Below are 21,320 nucleotides of genomic sequence, written 5' to 3' on the forward strand. Positions count from 1 at the left end.
TAAGATAGCAACAGTATGAAATAATAAAATATTTTAAACTAATTCACAGGAAAGGATAATGGATCATGAATTCTAATTATGGAAACTTAAGACTAAGGTTAGGAAGTTCCTGTGGGCAGTTATTTAAAAATCCAGATTATCCTACGATTTGAGCTATGAAAATGGTACAACTTCTTTAGGTAGCTGAAACTTTCAGTGCATGGTTTTTTTTTGGCGTTTTATGTTGAACATGCAGAAAATACATCCATTCAAAAAGCTTTGTAGACAAACACACACAGTTGTAAACTCATGCAAATACAATGGAATCCTGTTATTAAAGGTTTTTTTTCATTCACAGGATGTGGTTATTGCTGGCTAGGCCAGCATTTATTGCCCATCCGTAATTGCCCAGAGAGCAGTTAAAAGTCAACCACATTGCTTTGGGACTGGAGTTACAAGTAGGCCAGACCTGGTAAGGATAATAGTTTCTTTCCATAAATAAAATATATTTAAAGTCTGGTTGAAGATTTGTAGCTCGGGTGTCCGTTGTTGTGGTTCTGTTCGCCGAGCTGGAAGTTTTTGCTGCAAACGTTTCGTTCCCTGGCTAGGGAACATCATCAGTGCTATTGGAGCCTCCTGTGAAGCGCTGCTTTGATGTTTCTTCCGGTATTTATAGTGGTTTGTTCTTGCCGCTTCCGGGTGTCTGTTTCAGCTGTAGTGGTTTGTATATGGGGTCCAGGTCCATGTGTCTGTTAATGGAGTTTGTGGATGAATGCCATGCCTCTAGGAATTCCCTGGCTGTTCTCTGTCTGGCTTGTCCTATGATGGTAGTGTTTTCCCAGTCAAATTCATGTTCCTGGTTGTCTGAGTGTATGGCTACTAGGGATAGCTGGTCGTGTCGTTTTGTGGCTAGCTGATGTTCATGGATGCAGATTGTTAGCTGTCTTCCTGTTTGTCCTATATAGTGTTTTGTGCAGTCCTTGCATGGTATTTTGTAAACTACGTTAGTTTGGCTCGTGCTGGCTATTGGGTCCCTTGTTCTAGTGAGTTGTTGTCTGAGTGTGGAAGTTGGCTTGTGTGCTGTTATGAGTCCTAAGGGTCGCAGTAGTCTGGCTGTCAGTTCTGAGACGCTCCTGACGTATGGTAGTGTGGCTAGTCCTTTTGGTTGTGGCATGTCCTCGTTCCGTGGTCTATCTCTTAGGCATGCCACAACCAAAAGGACTAGCCACACTACCACACGTCAGGAGCGTCTCAGAACTGACAGCCAGACTACTGCGACCCTTAGGACTCATAACAGCACACAAGCCAACTTCCACACTCAGACAACAACTCACTAGAACAAAGGACCCAATAGCCAGCACGAGCCAAACTAACGTAGTTTACAAAATACCATGCAAGGACTGCACAAAACACTATATAGGACAAACAGGAAGACAGCTAACAATCCGCATCCATGAACATCAGCTAGCCACAAAACGACACGACCAGCTATCCCTAGTAGCCATACACTCAGACAACCAGGAACATGAATTTGACTGGGAAAACACTACCATCATAGGACAAGCCAGACAGAGAACAGCCAGGGAATTCCTAGAGGCATGGCATTCATCCACAAACTCCATTAACAGACACATGGACCTGGACCCCATATACAAACCACTACAGCTGAAACAGACACCCGGAAGCGGCAAGAACAAACCACTATAAATACCGGAAGAAACATCAAAGCAGCGCTTCACAGGAGGCTCCAATAGCACTGATGATGTTCCCTAGCCAGGGAATGAAACGTTTGCAGCAAAAACTTCCAGCTCGGCGAACAGAACCACAATAAAATATATTAGTGAAACACATGGGTTTTTAATAGAATCATAGTCTTACACCACGGAAATAGACCCTTTGGTCCAACTTGCCCATATCAAACATGTTTCCCAAACTAAACTAGTTTCACTTTCCTGTGTTTGGCCTTTATCCCCTAAACCTTTCCTATTCATATACTTGTCCAAATGTCTTTTAAATGTTGTAACTTAGCTGCATCTACTGCTTGCTCTAGCAGTTCATTCCACATACAAAGTTGCCCCTCAGCACCTTTTTTAAATCTTTTGCCTCTCCCCTTAAAAATATGTCCCCTAGTTTTGAACTCCTCCACCCTAGGGAAAATCTTTGATATTCACCTTATCCATGCCCCTCATGATTTTGTAAACCTCTATAACGTCACAGTTGACAATGGTTTTTATGATCGTAATTAGACTCTTAATTTCAGATTTTTGTGAAATTCAAATTCTGCCATCTGCCATAGTAGGATTTGAACCCAGGTCTCCAGAACATATACCTGGTTTCACTATAATGACATTCAATGATTGCCTCCCTTTGAAAGATTCTTCACAGCACTGGAAGTTCTGGAGTAGGAAGAGAAATCTTAACTAGAATTCCTGCGTTACACTGCATGTATGGTCACGGTTTTAAGATGAGCAGCATATAATTAAGTGTGTCAGGAATGGAAGTGGTTTTGATTTGATGATCACATCACGTGGGGTTACATTATCTGCTGATAACTCATTTTAATGTCTGTTTTTAATCCTTCAGAATAATTACACAAAAGAGAGATCCTTGAGAAATGTTTCGACCTAAAGTTACTCTAAAAGATCGGCAACACCTTTACCGACTCATTATTGGCCAGCTGCTATATGATGGATACATGAATATTGCATCAAACCTGATCAATGAGATCAAGCCACCATCAGTTTGCTCCCCCTCCGAGCAACTATTGCATCTTGCAAAGCTTGGTAAGTAGTTTGTGTTACGAGTCCAATTGCAGGTGAGCTTTAAAGTATTTTGTGATCTCTCCTGTTGGCTGCTCACTGAATACTGTCACATAATTTCCAGATGACTTGCCTAGGTAACTAACCTTGGAGTGTAAGCTTAAATGGTGAAAATCAGTAAGCTACTCAGTAACTGGAGGGCACTTTAGTTAATCCTGATCCTATCTTTGTCTAAAGTCTGGACAGCACCTTAAGTGGCCAGTTTAATGCTTGAATGCTGAAAGCTTCATTTCTGTTGGGATGCATGATCATGGTCATGAATATAGTTCATAAAGTGCTGTGTTTGCTATGTTTCAAAATTTGATTTATTACAGGACTGAAGAGTCGAGTTTGAAATAATCACACTTAGCAATACATTCAAAGTCACAATGTGATAATTTGAAAATGTGCACTTTTTTTTGACCATCCCTAGGATATGGGTCCCACTGTAAAGATGACAGTTAGGTATTCACCAAGCCTGGTTTCTGTTCTTGAGATTTTTTACTTTCAGAAACTCCCTTCGGCTTACCACTGGGATATGCTTTTAATCATATTCTGATAATCTTACCTCAAACTTTGCTTGGATTTGGGGAAAAAAGACTTGCAATGATGTTGTGATTTACATGACCACTGGATGTCTCAAAAAACATTACAGGCAATCTAGTTAAAACTCCATTTTGATGCATTAAAATCTCTTCATAAATAAAAGTTGCTGATAAAGAGTCTTAAGAAAGTGTGCCCTGAAGACTCTGTTGACTACTTGGTGCAAAGGTTTAGGATATCTCTTATTAGCTGGAGAGGAATTTAGAGTGGGAGGCAGAGGATACAGTTATCGTTGTACACATAGGTATCAAAGACATAAGTAAAAGTAGCGTAGAGGTTTAACTGAAGGATTATGAACAGCTCATGGCTAAATTAAAAAGCAGAACCATAAAAGTAATAATCGCAATTTTACTACCTGAGCCTTGTGTAGATTAGCAGAGGATAAATAAAAGTAGCGATGCACATCCGTGGCTTAAAGACTGGTATGGCAGAAATGGATTCCATTTAGGGCACTAACATCAGTACTAAGAATTGAATCATAAAATCACTGCAGTGTGGAAGCAGGCCATTTGGCTCAAGTCCACACCAACCCTCTGAAGAGTAACCCACCCAGACCCCTTCCCCTACTACTCTACATTTACCGCTGACTCATGCACCTAACCTATACATCCTCTGAACACCCTTGGGCAATTTAGCATGGCCAATCTACCTAACCTGCACATCTTTGGATTGTGGGAGGACACTGTAGCACCCAGAGGAAACCCACGCAGATAGGCTTCATTTGAATGATGCTGGGATTAGTGTCTTGATGAATCCTACAACTAAGGTTTGGCAGGAAAGGACAGAAAATGTAAACAGAAGAGTGAAGCTGGGATTAGAACCAGAATAAGTAATGATGGTTAAAATGTCAAAGCATAAGGTTCCTTACAAATTGTCATGGGTGATTTTAATGTGCATATTGTTTGGACAGATCAGATGCCCAGGAGCAGTACATTTCACGACTGACCCAGGAACAGGCTATTTTAGACCTAGTAGTGTATAATGAGATAGAATTCTAAGGGTTAACAATCACAACAGAGTAGAACTTCATAACTTTTGAGGGAAAACAACTCTTGTCTCAGTTACAGAGGAATGAAGAAAATGTTGTCCAAAGCAGCCTGGGAAAACAGAGTAAGGGGATAATCAGTAGATAAGTAGTGGCAGGCATTTGAGCAGATATTTCATGTCATTCAGCAGAATTTTATATTAGTTAAAATGACATTTTCGATTAATAAAGGCATTTAAGGAGAGTATCCAATCAAACAGTAGATTGTACAAAGCAGTGAAAACTAGTGGTAGGCCAGGGAATTGGGATTTTAGTTTTGGAACCAAAAGCAGGTTACTAAAAAGCTTTTTAAAAAAAAGGAAGAAATTGCTTATGAAAGAAATTTGGCAAGAAATGTATAAAGCAGCAGCAAGAGCTTCTGCTGGTATATAATAAGGATAGTAGTTAAACTGAAGGTAGGACCCTGGAGGATGTCACTGTGGAGAATTGATGATGGAGAACAGGGAAATGGTATATAATTTAAACTAGTATTTTGTGTGAGTCTCCAGGCTATTCACGGTGAAGGACACTATAAACAGCCCAAATATATCAGATAATTAATAAAGAAAAGTTTTGTAACAGTCTTATCATGATGGGCAAATTATTTGACAAATTAATGAGACAGAAGGCTAACAAGTTGCAAGTACCTGATGACCTGCAGCAAAGATATTGGAGGCATTGATCAAAATATTCCAGAACTCAGTGGATTCCAGGAGTATTCCAGCAAATTGGAACATTGTTAGTGTGATGCCATTGTTCAAGAAGAAAGAGAGAAATAAGGCAGAAAACTATGTCAATTAGGCCAATATGTGATTGGAAAAATGTTTGAATCCATTCTTAAGGAATAAATAGCAGGATGTTTAGAGAAAGCTAAATATATGCAGACAGATTCAGCATGGTTTTATACAAGGGAAATCATGTTTGACAAATTGTTCAGACAAATTGTTCAGGCAGAGTTGGTAAAGGGGAACATGTAGATATAGTGTATTTGGATTTCCAGAAGGCATTTGATAAGGTGCCCCACAAAAGGCTATAGCCAACAATAGGAGCTCGCAATGTTTGGGTTAATGTATTAGCATGGATTGAGGGTCAGTTAGGGTGCACAGAAAACAGCAAATTGGTTTTAATGGGTCTTTTCCAGGTTGGAAAGATGTAAACTGAAATGCCATAAGGATCGGTCTTAGGGCCTCAATTATTTACGTATCCATGTTAATAATTTGGAGATTATGGCAGCATGTAATGCATGGAAATTGACTTGAGGATACTAAAATGGGTTGGATGGCATGTCTTGATGAGAACTTAAGGAATCGACTGCAAGATGTAGTTGGGTTTAGTGAATGAGCAAAAACTTGGAAGATGGATTTTAGATTAGATTAGATTCCCTACAGTGTGGAAACAAGCCCTTCAGCCCAACCAGTCCACACCGACCCTCAGAAGAGTAACTTGCCCAGACCCATTTCCCTCTAATTAATGCACCAAGCACCATGGGCAATTTAGCATGGCCAGTTCACCTGACCTGCACATCCTTGGACTGTGGGAGGAAACCAGAGCACCCAGAGGAAACCCACGCAGACTTTGGGAGAATGTGCAAATTCCACACAGACAGTTGCCCGAGGCTGGAAACGAACCTGGGACCCTGGTGCTGTGAGGCAGCAGTGCTAACCACTGAGCCACCGTGATTATGATATTTTAAATGGCATTGTAGGCTTGAGGGGCTGATTGGTCTACTGCTGCTCCTCTCTCAATTGTCCTTCTGTACGATTTAGTTACTTACTGAACTACTCATATGACAGACATATAATGGAGGGATTAAAGATAGCCACATTCCAAAAAGCTTGGTTTCAAATGTTCCATGGCTATATTCCTGCAATCTCTATAATGTCTTCCTCATCTCCAACTCTTCTCCAGTTTTAGTCTCTTGTACATTCCTGATTTTAATTGTCATGCCATTGGATTGTAATCTCTGCAATTCCCTCCCGAAGCCTCTTAGCTTCGATACCCATATACCCCTCTCTTGCATCCTTTAGAATACTTCTTCATATTTTACTCTTTGAAGTTTGTGGTCACCCATTCCTGTATTTCAGCATGGTTTTGTGGCAGTTTTGAAAATACATCTTGAAGTATGTTATATTGAAGATGCTTTTTGAGTTATTAATTTTTGTAAATATTTTTTAGATAGGTACTAACTTAGCGCAGGTTTTGGAGCATGAAGTTATGTTTATACCGGAAGGACTGTTGTAGTGCAGTGGCAGTGCCCCTACCTCCCAGCCAAGAGCCCCGGGTTCGAGTTGCACCTGCTGCAGAGGTGTGTCATAACATCTCTGAGCAGGTTGATTGGCAAATATCTACACTTATTCTAGGGCAAATCAATGATATGTGGCTAAACTCTCAGCAGAAGTGTTAGAGGTTAGGAAAGAGAAGAGGACTGAATGGATCTTTTATGAGAGTTCAGAAAGTTCCACGTTGTAGTTATGAAACACCTTATTGACATTCTAAATTCACACTGTAAATTTTACTTTGCTTTAGTTCTAAGCCAACTTTGATTAAGTTTCCTTTGACTCTTTTATTCAAGAATGGTTGTTACTTACAGGGATGGAAAATGACGACAACACTGTACAGTATGCTATTGGAAGGTCAGACACCGTGGCTCCTGGTACAGGTATTGACATGGAATTTGACGCTGATGTTCAAACTATGTCCCCGGAGGCTGCTGAGTATGAGACATGCTACGTGACATCACATAAAGGGCCATGCCGTGTTGCCACCTATAGCCGAGATGGACAGCTGATTGCTACAGGCTCTGCTGATGCATCTATCAAGATTCTGGATACAGAGAGGATGTTAGCAAAGAGTGCCATGCCCATTGAGGTACAGCAGTAATGTGATCATGGATGTTTTGCAGGAATTCAATTCAATTTTGAAGTATGACATTCTTTTTCTCCTAACGCAGTTAACTTTCAACTCCTTGGCATTGGTAGGTCTCTGATAGCGTTAGAAATAATTAAAGCAATCTTTGCAGATGTTTTATTGACAAACCGATGTTTGCATCTTTCAAATTAAATAGTCATTTAAGAAATAGTTATTGTATTTCTGCAAGCTATATGCTATTGTGAAACTCTGTGTACTGCACTTCAAAAGCAGCAAGGGGGCACTCTGACCAAAAGCAGTGTGCAGCAAAGAAGTTTGTCCTGTTAAAAATGAAATTCATTTGCACAGAATCTGATGTATTCACTGTTCGTGACTGTCCCGTCTACTCCCTGGCCTCCGTGTGATGCTGAATGATGTCTTTTTGTCCAGTTTTAATTTGTATTATACTACCGAGACAGGGACTACAACTAGTGAAGTAGCTGTAGCTAACAGGGATTGGTTGACTTCAATAGAAAAGTCAAATTGTAATAAATTTTAATTACTGTTTTACACAGGTGATGATGAATGAGACAGCTCAACAGAATATGGAAAACCATCCTGTAATTCGCACCCTGTATGATCACGTAGATGAGGTCACCTGCCTTGCTTTCCATCCCACAGAACAGATACTGGCATCAGGGTCAAAGGACTACACACTGAAACTTTTTGACTATTCCAAGCCTTCTGCCAAAAGAGCATTCAAGTATCTTCAGGTTAGAGATAAAAATGATGCGTTATTGACTTAAACTAAAAGTATGTGTTCAAGCCCCACTGTGGACCTAAACATGTATTCTAGAGTCCCACATCACTGCAGCACTACATTGTTTAAAACCCTGTCTTTTGTTAAATTGAGGTCCTATCTGCTTATTTAGGCAGATGTTAAAGGTTCCATGGCATGGGCTTTTTCCCATGTTTCTGAACAATCTTTCTTCCTTATCCGACAGTGCAAAAAACAGACTATCTGGCCACTTAATCGCATTCTATTTATAATGCATTAACGTACCCAAACCAGCTTATATATTTGCCTATCTGAAGTAGTGATTGTGCTTCAAATGTAATAGTTGAAATTTCTGATGCCATATAAATGCATTTTGCTTAACACCCAGATAGTGATCTTTTTGACATTTCCACGCTCTTATTAAATTTTCTTTTGTCACTTAGTTCACAGAATCTCAATTATTATGATGCAGAAGGAGACTATTTGGTCCATTGTGCCTGCACCAGCTCTTCATTAAGCATCATTATCTTGAACCAATCTTCTGGTTTTTCTCTAGTCCTTTCCACCCTGTTTCTATCCATGTAACCTTTTGAGGAAGCAAGGGAGGTGGGTACAATTACAACATTTAAAAGGCTGGATAGGTGTATGAACAGGCTGGGTTTAAAGGGGTAAGGGCCGAATGCTGGGAAATGGGACTAGGTCAGATTGGGATGTCTGGCCAGTGTGGATGGGTTGATTGGAAGGGTCTGTTTCCTGTATGACTCTATAAGTAATTGTCCAATGCTGCCTTAAATATCTCAATTATACCTTGTTCCTCCACAATTCCATGCAGGTCATTTCATACCTTTACTACTCACTGTTAGAAATTTTTTTTCCCCTCACATCACATTTGCTTCACATCACTAAATCTACACCTTCTCATTCTTGTTCCTTTTATGACTGGGAGCAACGTCTCCCTATCTACTCAATCCAACCAATAGAAAACTTCCATCAAATCTCCTCTCGGCCTTCTCTTCAAGTTCTTTGTGGATGGACTAGAAAAGTTGATGAGGGTCGAACTGTGGATGTGGTGTATATGGACTTCAGTAAGGCATTTGATAAGGTTCCTCATGGTAGGCTCATTCAGGTCAGGAGGAATGGGACACAGGGGAACTTAGCTGTCTGGATACAGAATTGGCTGGCCAACAAAAGGCAGCAAGTGGTAGTAGAAGGAAAACATTCTGCCTGGAAGTCAGTGGTGAGCGGTGTTCCACAGGGCTCTATCCTTGGGCCTCTACTGTTTGTAATTTTTATTAATGACTTGGATGAGGGGATTGAAGGATGGGTCAGCAAGTTTGCAGACGACACAAAGGTTGGAGGTGTCGTTGACAGTATAGAGGGCTGTTGTAGGCTCCAGCGGGACATTGACAGGATGCAGAGATGGGCTGAGAGTTGGCAGATCGAGTTCAACCTGGATAAATGCGAGGTGATGCATTTTGGAAGGTCGAATTTGAAAGCTGAGTACAGGATTAAGGATAGGATTCTTGGCAGTGTGGAGGAACAGAGGGACCTTGGTGTGCAGGTACATCCCTTAAAATGGCCACCCAAGTGGGCAGGGATGTTAAGAAAGCATATGGTGTTGTGAGATCTTGTTGCAGCTCTATAAAACTTTGGTTAGACTGCACTTGGAATACTGTGTCCAGTTCTGGTCGCCCTATTATAGGAAAGATGTGGATGCTTTGGAGAGGGTTCAAAGGAGGTTTACCAGGATGCTGCCTGGACTGGAGGATTTATCTTATGAAGAGAGATTGACTGAGCTTGGACTTTTTTCATTGGAGAAAAGGAGGAAGAGAGGAGACCTAATTGAGGTATGCAAGATAATAAGAGACATAGAATTGATAGCCAGAGACTGTTTCCCAGGGCAGAAATGGCTAACACAAGGGGTCATAGTTTTAAGCTGGTTGGAGGAAAGTATAGACGGGATGTCAGAGGCGGGTTCTTTACGCAGAGTTGTGAGAGCATGGAATGCGTTGCCAGCAGCAGTTGTGGATGCAAGCTCATTGGGGACATTTAAGAGACTGCTGGACATGCATATGGTCACAGAAATTTGAGGGTGCATACATGAGGATCAATGGTTGGCATGACATTGTGGGCAGAAGGGCCTGTTCTGTGCTGTACTGTTCTATGTTCTAACAGCTGGGGATGTAGGTATTGCTGGCTAGACCAGCATTTATTGTCCCATCCTGATTGTCTAAAGGGTATTTGGGAGTTAGCTACATTGCTTTGTGTCTGCGATTATATTTAGGCTTGACCAGGTAAGGATGGCGGAATTCCTTTCTTGAAGGGCATGAGTGAACCATATAGGACTTTATGACAATTTACAGTAGTTGCATGGTCATCATTTCGCCAATTTTTAATTCCAGACTTTTTTAACTGAACTCAAATTTCAGCATCTGTCATAGGAGGATTTGAACTTGTGTCCGTACAGCATTAGCCTGGATTTCTGGATTACTATTCCAGTGACATTACCACTATGTCATTGCCTTCTCAAAATTCCTGTTTGGACTCTATGCTGTTATTAATAAAGCTGATGCTTTATTAACTGCTTCTCCAGTTGACTTAGCAGCTTTGATGATCTGGGCACATATAAATCTAGATCCAACTGCTCCTGCATTCCCTTTAGGATTCTGCTCCCTAATTTATATTGTCATTCAACGTTCTCATAGTTCTTTGTGTTGAACTCATCTGCCACTATCCAGCCTTTCCATCATCTGTCAATGTCCTTTTGGAGGTCCACACTGTCCTCTTCACAGTTTACATCTATTTTAATTTTTGTGTCTTCTGCAAACTGTGATATTGTCACCTGTTAAATCAGGATCCAAATCATTATTATACATCAAGAAAAACAAGGGTCCCAATACTGACCCTAGGAAACGCTACTTCAAATCTTCCTCCAGCCTGAAAAATATCTGTTGACCATTGCTGTCTACTTCCTAACACGCAACCAATTTTGTGTCCATGTTGCTACTGTCTCTCTCTTAAGCCATCACCTATACCTTTCCTAACAAGTCAGTTGCATGGCAATGTATCATATTCCTTTTGGAAATCCATGCACAATCCCATTATGCTTATTGACCCTTTCTGTCACCTCTTCAAAAAACTCCAGGTTAATTCAACATGATTTTCCTTTTAGAAATCCATACTAACTGTTCCTAATTAATCCACATTTTTCCTTGTGACTAATTCAATGCTGCATACAGAGGAACCTTGATTATCCGAATACCAATTATTCAAAAATTGAATTATCCAAAGGAGATCTCGAGGTCCAGATGGAAATATTACATCCAAGACGTGTTTCCAACAGTGTTCGTGTCTTTTGTTTACAGTGATTAAACAGACACCATCTCCAAATGACTGACTGCTCCCCATCTCTCTCTCCCCACACTATCCCTGGAGTTCTACACAGAGGTGTACCCTAAACCCCTCCTTCCCCACCTAATCTTTCCAACATTGTCCTGTACAGGGCAAAGGTGGAACCTGTCAAAAAGGTGTGCATGTGTGTGTACAAGTGTGCGCGTGCGCTATTTGAAGACTTATCCTACAAAGGCAGCTGCAACGGTCTTGTTGATGTCCAGTCCAGCTGTCCCAGAGAGGTGGGGGGGGGGGGGGGGGAGGAGGGAGAGAGTTGACGGGGTTGGAGGGGGTTGTTGGGGGCTTGACGGGGTTGGAGGGGGTTGTTGGGGTGGTGGTGGTGGCAGGGTCTCGTACGCAGTGTGCTGCTGCAGTCTCCTGAATGGGGAGCAGACTTTAAAAGCTCCGAGCCCCAGAGGAAAAGCAATTAATCGATTAAGCGAATAATCGATTATCTGAGCGAAATAGTGCCTGCCCATCATGTTCGGATGATCAAGGTTCCCCTGTAATTGTTTCTGGAAACTTTCCCATCATTGAAATTAGATTGATAGTTATCTCCTTTCACTTCCCACACCATTGACTTTTTGAAGTTTAGTTTCCCAGAGGATGCAGCATTCCAGTACCTGCCCAATTGGTAAATTCCAATGTTTGACCCTCTAGTCTGATGAACTGTAAACATTACAACCAAACCCACCCTATCCACAGTTTTGTACACTTTTCTAGCAGAGTCACCGATAATGAATCGGAGAAGGCATTATGAAACAAAGGTGGAAATTAATTATCATTATTTGCAACTTTTTTTTAATATGTTTTTAGGAAGCAGAAATGCTCCGCTCCATCTCCTTTCACCCTTCCGGCGACTACATTCTAGTGGGAACACAGCACCCCACTCTGCGATTGTATGACGTCAATACCTTCCAGTGTTTTGTGTCAAGTAATCCCCGTGATCAGCACACAGATGCTGTCTGTGCTGTGAGCTATAATCCCAGTGCCAACATGTATGTGACATGCAGTAAAGATGGCAACATCAAGCTGTGGGATGGAGTATCGAATCGCTGCATCACAACCTATGAAAAAGCACATGATGGTGCAGAGGTGTGCTCGATTATGTTCTCACGAAATTCGAAGTATGTTTTGTCAAGCGGAAAGGATTCTATTGTGAAACTGTGGGAAATATCAACTGGCCGCACAATGGTTAAATACACAGGTAAGAAAAGCTAATTAAAATTCAGTTGTGGACTGAAATTTAACTACGGCTCGGTCACCTTGAATACATAGTGCCTTTGAGGACAGAAGGCAATCTTCTTTGTATATTTTTCATTTGTGTGCCAGTATGTGTAATTGAATTTAGTCATACTGCTTTTTGTAACCTGAGGCTGAAAAGAGTAAAAGAGAAGACAGTAAACTGGAAATAGCTAATGCTAGGCATGATTCCAAAATTTGAACTTGAGTGGGAGGAGAGGAAGACATATTAAGAATGGTCTAACAAACACACTAGAATTCTGGAACATCCTTACAACTTGGAGGTGCTGGTGTTGGACTGGGGTGTACAAAGTTAAAAATCACACAACACCAGGTTATGGTCCAACAGGTTTATTTCGAAGCACTAGCTTTCAGAGTACTGCTCCTTCACCACCTGAGTTTTAACTTGGAACATGCTTATGGGACTTGGTGTCTGAGAAGCCTATGCACAATGAATATTAGTTTGTTAATTAAAACACAGCATGGTTATTAGTTTGATCATATGGATAGTTTGTTACCAAAATAACGCAAATCATTTTTATCCTTGCTGTACCAAACTTGACAACAGTTCTTCAGTGGTTCCTATTCAAAAGGTCCACATACTGCATATATAGCTACCTGAAAAATTAAGAACTATTCATGAATAATCAAAGTTCTTAAGTTACTTTCTCTAATGTTCTTAAAACTATGTAACTCTGTTAGAGTGCAAAGAATTGAAATGTTGGGAGTTTTGGCAAGAGGAGATAAAATATAATTAATATGTTTCAGATATTAAAGTAACTTAATTGGAATGCAAATATATCTACAAGGCTTTCAGCATAATGTATAAAATATTTATGTCAACTATGTAATATTTTGTTTGAATAAATTTACAGCTCCCTGATAGCATTTATGCTACGGAAAAAACATTTATTCTATATCTCTCCTTATCTGTTAGCAGTGCATTGTGAGGTCTAATACAGAGTTTTATTCAGTATTTTCAGGATAAGGCAGTAAGCAGACAGCCTTAAGAGATTATACATAAAATTGTTACTTTGTTCTACTCCGACTTTACCAATTTTCTATTTATCCCTATGTATGTAGCGTCAATTATAGTTTCATAGATGAGAATATAATGTACAAGTGTACATACATTATACACATACAGTTTTAAAATGCTATTTTTCTATAAATTCAGCTGAAAAGTTTTAAGAGGCTGTAAACAATACAGAAGAGATGTTCTTTGGTCCTAGAAGGTATAAATGTAGATAAATCTCTGGGATCAGATCATGTATATCCTAGGACGTTGTGGGAAGCTGGGGAAGAAATTGTGGGACCCTATAGAGATATTTGTATCATCTACAGCCACGGCTAAGATGCTGGAAGACTTGAAGGTGTCTAATGTTGTGCCTTTCTTTAAGAAAGACTGCAATGAGAAGCCTGGGAGCTGTAGACCAGTAAGTCTGACATCGGTGGTGGGTCAATTATTGGATGAGATTCTGAGGCAAAATTTACATGAATTTGGAGAGGCAGGGACTAATTAAGAATACTCAGCATGGCTTTGTGTGTGGGATCTCGTATCTCACAAACCTGATTGTATTTTTTGAGGATGTGACCAAGAAGATTATTGAGGGCCGAGTGGTAGACACTATCAACCGTCTTTAGTAAAGCCTTTGACAAGGTTCTACATGGTAGATTGCCTATTAACGTTAGATCATATGGGATTCAGGAAGAACTTGCCAACTGGATACAAAAATGGCTTGACAGTAGAGACAAAGGGTAGTAGAGGGTAGTTTTTTGGACTGGAGGCCTATGACCAGTGACGTTCTGCAGGGATTGGTGCTGGGTCCAATGTGTTTGTCTTTTATGTAAACTATTTGGATGAGACTGTAGGAAGCATGGTTGGAAAATTTGTGGATGACACCAAAATTGCTGGTATCGTAGACAGTGAGAAAGGTAATCTAAGAATACAATGGGGCCTTGATCAATTGGGTCAATGGGCCGAGAAGTGGCAGATAGAATTTATTTTAGAATAGCACGAGATGTTGCATTTTGGTAAGATGAACAAGAGCAGGACTTACACCGTTAATGGTATGGCTCTGGGGCTTGTTGTAGAACAGAGAGACTTAGGGGTTCAGGTACGTAATTCTGAGATTTGCATCACAGGGTGGTTAGGAAGGTCTTTAGCCCCCTTGCCATCATTGCTCAGAGTTTTGAGTATAAGAATTGGGATGTCATGTAGTAGCTGTACAGAACATTGATGAAGACATTGTACAGTTTTGGTTGCTCTACTATAGGAACAATATTACTACATTTGGAGAGAGTGCAGAAAATATTTATGAAGATGTTAGTACAACTGGAGGGTTTGAATTACAAGGATAGGCTGGGACTTGTTTCACTGGAACATAAGAGGTTGAGGGACCTTATAGAGGTTTATAAAATTAAAGATAAGTGAATACCAAAATACTTTTCCTTCGTTTGGGGAGTTCAAAACAAGAGAGCATAATTTTAAGGTGAGAGGAGAAAGATTTAAAAGGGATGTAAGGGGCAACTTTTTCACACAGACTGTGGTTTGTATGTAGAATGAACTGCCAGAGGAAATGGTAGATGCAAGTACCGTTACAATGTTTAAAAAATATTTGGATAGGTTTATGAATAGGAAAGGTTTAGAGGGATTTAGGCCAGATGCAAGCAAATGAGAATAGTTTAGTATGGGAAACTTGGCCAGCATGGTTGAGTCGGATCAAAGGGTCTGTTTCCTTGCTCTATAACTGTATAACCTGTGTGCTGAAAGAAGCTGTTTCATTGAAGCCTGGTGTTAGGACTTTTCCCAAATTCTTGAATGTTAGCACATGATGCTTTTATGAGATTTTAAAATCACTATGGGTTTGAACTTTAGAATCTTTACTGTGGCACTACATGGCATATTTGTTTTTGTTTTGGAGACCATAAGATGAAGTGATGTGAATTTATTTAATTCTGTTGCACTAAACAAATAGCGAAAAAAAGTATTAGATTCCATTTTTTTGTGTTAATTTTCAGAATTTGAATGTGGGCTGTCATTATTTTTGTAGTGGTGGTGTTTGAGCAATAGATCATTTAATATTATGTATCTTAAATAGTCATGTGCTCATTGATTCTGTTAAATGACTGCAAGCTAGACATCTTTTTTCATGTGAGGAAAATTAAAAATACAGCTCTAGGGCATCTGCAGCCAATCAATCATAGGTAATCTTGTTCATGAAATCTAAATGCAATTCTGTTTATCCTTGTATTTCTTAGTTGCTGTTTTGTACGGTATGAATTCTGTAGGTTTTAAGATTTGGAAAAACTGCCCTGGATGTGTTTACCATATTTGTTGATAAACAGTGCAAAAAGTTTCCAGTATTAGATAATTTAGAACTCTTTTTTTTAGTGAGAAACATTGTCAGTTTTGTTTTGAGCTTATTTCATTTCATAGCAGAATTATGTTATTTCCTAATAATTTCTTGATCGTCACTCCTAACTTGAATTGATTGCTCCATAACAATTTATCATTCAGTTAGAATGTCACCAAAGGGCCCAGCCTCCAGCATTTAACTTGAAAACTGCTGTTAGCAAACTAATTATAGGATGAAATAAAGCCACCCTGATCAACTGCAAACACACCATGTCAAAAGGCTTTGCTAAAGTCCATGCAGACAATGTCTGCTGCACTGTCCTTAACTGTCTTCATGGTCACAGCCTCAAAAAACACAACCAATTTAAAAATCACACAGCACCAGATTCTAATCCAACAGGTTTAAGTGGAAGCACTAGCTTTCGGAGCGCTGCTCCTTCATCAGGTGGTTCAAGCTAGTGCTTCCACTTAAACCTGGTGTTGTGTAATTTTTAACTTTGTACACCCCAGTCCAACACCAACATCTTTATATCATGACTACGAAGTTTGAGAGATGTGAATTTCCACACAAAAAAAGAGGAACAAAAATGTGACACAAAGCATAGTGTTAGCTAGCTAGCTGATTGGTGCCTTATTGTTACACTGCAATTTCCAGTATGGTTCTGAGCCATAAAGATCAGGAAGATACTGATATCTCTGATATCAGCCAGGAAGAGAATCAATTGTGTTTGCAATGGTCTCTTCACCAGAAGGAGTAATGCCAGGCACTATTTTACTGTTGATCACTGGAGAGTTTTCACTGCTGGAAGTTCTGTGCATGTTATTGTCACAGGAATTAGCTCGGCTGTGCAGTTTAATACACTTGAAAAGTTACAAATAATCCAGAAGTATTCTTGGGAATCTTAAGCTAACATGAATATTTCCTTTGAGGAAGATAGAAAAACTTTGGAAATGGAAAGTTCAAATTTAGTGACAAGTGAGCATAAATATTTCTGTCAGTTTGTACTGACTGACTTTAGTGATTAGCAATAAAGAAGTTTTTCTGTTGGCACTTGCTGATTGGGAAACTGTGCAGGTTGCTCTGCTAATGTTTCAGCTTCTTCAGGTTGTAAATTAGCTGGTGCTTGGTGTTTGAGGAAGACCACCTTTACACTACAGCAACTTGTGTCAATATGTAGCCAATGTCTTTCCAACGAATTTTCAAGAATCTGCCATGCTTATCGGATTATAATGAAAAGTGGCAACCTGAAGGATGAATATACAAAGATATAGAATTTATAAAAATGATCAGAAAAGTTGGAAAGAAAACAGAAAATGAGGAAGGAAATTCTGACAAATAGGAAAGGGAAAAGGAGAAGGAAATGAATTTTAACAAAAATACAATTTAACAAAAAGGGAAATTAATTCAACAATAGTCAACGTAAAGATATAACAGCAAATGAATGAACTGTAGGCAATCCCCTTCCACCTTTTAGGGAATTTCATGTTGTGGTAGAAAATATGGGGATTGCAATGTGTGAAGGTCTAGATGCATTTACTTATTAGTAATACAGCTTGCATTTGTGTAATGTCTTTTAATATAGTTAAAAAGACCCAATATTTTTCACAAATATACTCTGGAAATTGACATTCAATTTAAGGAGAGGTAATGATGTGTGTCTAAATGTTTGTTTAAGATATGGTTTTTTAAGGATAATAAAAAAAAAGCTGAGGGGATTTAAGAGGCAGAAAGGTTTTACAGGAGCAGCTGAATGCATTGCCAGCAGTAATTGGACAAAGGACTGAAGGGATACACGGTCTTGGAGTCAAAGGAATTCAGCAGGATTAGGACTCAAGGTTTACCAAAATGAAGAAGAACAGCATGATGAAGGAAATTAAAAATTCATTTTTATATTTAAATTTTGACTCCAGGCAATTAAGCCAGTGTTGTTCAGAGAGAACAGAAGTCATTGGTAGGTGGTGTTATTTGCTATAGAATACAATAGACCAGCCATAGTGATGGAGATTAAACATAAAGTGAACTTTTAAATTTTGACTTCAGGGAATTAAGTTAATGAAGGTCAGAGGGAACAGAAGGCAATGGTGGGTGCTTTTATTTGCTATAAAAGAAGATATGGACATTATAGTTGGGGCAATCTGAAATGTTGAAGGTTGTAGTTGTGATACAAGATATTTGTGCCCTTTGGAGATGCCTGGATCCTCAAAGCCGAGTACAGACATTGCGTAACAAGCAAATCATGTATTTTTAGTCACTGGAGCACATGTTTAAGAGACACTGTAGAGACGTAACCCAGGTGTTGCTTTTCAGAAGAGATTTTAAACCAGCATGATGTGACCCCTTACAGCTGGATATAGAAGATTTTATGGCATTGTGAAATGAGCAAGAAGTTCTTCTGGTGTCCTACCGAATATTTATCCCTTAATAATAATGCTAAAAACAAACTAGTTATGCATTCCACTGTAGTTTCTAAAATTTTGCAAATAAATTGGTTTCTGCATTTCACTACAATGCAATAATGACTACAAAATGAATTGATTGGGAATAAAGCTCCCAAGGACAATTTTCACTCAAGAAAGGCACTAAATAAATGCAAGTCTTTCCTTTACTTAAGTGTGACTGAATATTATTACATGGGAAACCAGGAACTTTGCCAGCATTTTGAGAGAACGCATGCTGAAATTTCATAATTTTTCTTGAAATCAGAAAGTATTTTCTTATTTGCACATTATAAAGAGGAATGTAACCAAGTAGTTGATTTAAATTTTCATTATGTGGAATTTAAAGGGTTTTTCCTAGAAAATACCGTCCAGTTTTATCTACTTTTCCATCAACAGTGAAAATCAGTAGCTTTGAACTTTTCACAATTCCACACTTAGTGTCATTGAGCTTTCAGATATTGAGGAGCTCTTGGACTGCTGACAGATTGCAAACTTTTGAATTTATGAAGATAATTTATAAATTGTAAGCTCTATAAAAGAAAGACGCCCAAATGATGTGTATCAGTGTAAATAAGATGAAGTCATACTTTTGCACTTTGTGTTCTGCCCACGTTTGCACAGGATGTGCATTTTCTGTGCAGTTTGAGTTTCTTCAGTTTAAACCAGTCAGAAAATCTAAGTTCGGCCTGGCTTTTGATAGTCTGTACTGCAGCCTGCCCTTCAGTGAGGCAGTGAAAAGTTTCCTCTTGCGCCGGACACCTAGTTTCTAATGCTCATACCAATGCGATACAAGAATTAAGCTTTGCTTTTTCTTTCTGCTGTCATCACAGACACTTTGGAATGGAGCATAAGGAAAATCTAGTATAAGTCTTAGTTGATTCGGATTAATTGTTCTTACTCATAGTAAACCAAGAAACAAAATGTTTTGCATATTCACATTTTCCTGCTGTCTTGTCTTTACATCTATCCTCTACTCCCCCATTCCTGAAATTGTTTGCTGGGCTATGCTCATAGACGCCAGTCACATCCTAGGACTTTGTCAAATTGACTATTCTTCATCTAAAAGCCTTAACACTGAGTTTACGGAAAGAAGCTTCACGCCAAAGCCTGATACCATTCTCAGCAAATGTCAGTAGATATTTACTTTAAGCAAGGGTCACTGGATCAGAATTTAGGATCACTAACTAATGTCATCATCCATAGACCCAGGCACTGAAATTAATTGAAGCTACTTACTGGTTGTAGTTCCATTCTAATTTAACTCCTCAACTTAAAAGCTGTAATCAACTAACTTGGTGCAAACTTGAACAGTGTGTTCTATGTGGTGAATTGCGTACTGGAGAAGTGTATTGAGTCAGTCTTGGGATGTGGGACATCAAACTAGAAATATTGAACTAGAATTGTTAACTACCAGATTAAAATTGTTTTCAACTTCTCTTCTACTGTGTTACCCAGCCAGTCCCATCATCCTGTTTTTCAATGGTAATGTTAAAAGTTGTGGTTTTTCAGAACTCACCAAATGAACAAGAAGTTTATTTTTGTCGCCAGTTTTCCCCTAACCACGTCTAAGTTACAGTTTCATAGAAACTGAAGTTCCTCAGTGGCAGCTTTTATTTTGGTAGGCCACATAGTATTGGGGAATATTTGCAAATATTAATTTCATTTACCACTTGAACTTATGGTTTAACTATGGACTTATCTGTCACAAGTGCAGAACTCTTAAAGGCAGTCTTCTCAATGTTTCTAGCCCTGTGAAATTAAAACTAGACAATCAGTGAATACGAAATATGCACCTTAGGGATCAATTGTTATTGAATTTTCTGGGCTTCAAACACTGGATTAGTAGACTCCATGGGGTTGCATGTGGCTCTGGAGCTACCTGTTAGACAACACCTTCTTCATGTGCAATTCTGCACATGGACTATTGAATGTCCATTGAACTTTTCAAAAGAACTGAAGAAAATACAGTTGAAGTTAACCTTGACTTCACCTGTTGTTCAAAACAGCAGTTCCTGGAATGCTGTTGAAAATGGGCCAGTTTTCCCTTAATTTCCCTTTTGTTACAACTACATTTATCCCACTAACTAACATACCGCAGACCAGGAATTCAACTTGGAACTTGTTGGTCCACCTGCTCTACATTGAGTCATTAGAAAAGCCTAGGAGGGAAAGGAAGGAAGAAGTTCCATACAGTTTATTCATCAATGTCACAAAAATAGTCAAATAGTTTGTTTTTTATCTCCTGAATATTTGAATCTGATTACTTTATGCTAAAACAATATGTGGAGGTTTAAGAAACGTTCAGACAGGCTGGCTGGAGTTAGTTGTATAAAGGGTAGTGTTAGATGATTTGCACTAAGCTGTTAATATTTAAATGTCCAGCACTTTCCTGGTCAATTACAGTTATAATTGCCCTTTCCCAGGATTGGCTATCAATTTAATACTGTTAAGGGGAACCAAATCATTTAATTTGGATCTTTTGGTTTGGACATCTTTGTAGAAATGGTCCCATGTCACTTCGTACAGGTCAAATAACCAAATTCATTCTGGAATAATGGTTAGTTGTAGAATTTTAAGTTCACACAGACTCAGGATTGAACTTGGAATCCTATATCCTGAATAGTCAGTCCTACTTGAGAAACGCATTTACTGCATTCCTTATTCTTCATATTGAATATGTTGAGTTTCTTTCAACCAAATTGCCTTTATTTTAAATTGCTAGGTCCATGCAATTTGGTGAGGGAAATCTAAATGTTGTTGTAACACACAAATAAAGATGATGGATGACTGGTAGTTAGTATATTAGGAGAAAGTGAGGACTACAGATGCTGGAGATCAGAGTCAAATGATGTGGTGCTGGAA

General features: G+C 39.2%; 1 protein-coding gene across 3 annotated transcripts in view; it reads left to right on the top strand.

The window, feature by feature from the left end:
• cstf1 (cleavage stimulation factor, 3' pre-RNA, subunit 1) overlaps positions 1 to 21,320 on the top strand; it is a 34,206-nt gene that overhangs the window by 11,239 nt on the left and 1,647 nt on the right. For 2 of the 3 annotated variants that reach the window (XM_060835967.1, XM_060835966.1), the window contains exons 2-5: positions 2,563 to 2,762; positions 6,995 to 7,272; positions 7,827 to 8,024; positions 12,236 to 12,626. In XM_060835967.1, coding sequence (XP_060691950.1) covers positions 2,594 to 2,762; positions 6,995 to 7,272; positions 7,827 to 8,024; positions 12,236 to 12,626 — 1,036 coding nt within the window. In that variant the 5' untranslated portion in view covers positions 2,563 to 2,593. Of the gene's footprint in view, positions 1 to 337; positions 452 to 2,562; positions 2,763 to 6,994; positions 7,273 to 7,826; positions 8,025 to 12,235; positions 12,627 to 21,320 lie in introns of all 3 variants that reach the window. The other variant, XM_060835965.1, reaches the window with a different exon arrangement.

This window comes from Hemiscyllium ocellatum, chromosome 15, assembly GCF_020745735.1.
Source record: "Hemiscyllium ocellatum isolate sHemOce1 chromosome 15, sHemOce1.pat.X.cur, whole genome shotgun sequence".
Taxonomy (NCBI): domain Eukaryota; kingdom Metazoa; phylum Chordata; class Chondrichthyes; order Orectolobiformes; family Hemiscylliidae; genus Hemiscyllium; species Hemiscyllium ocellatum.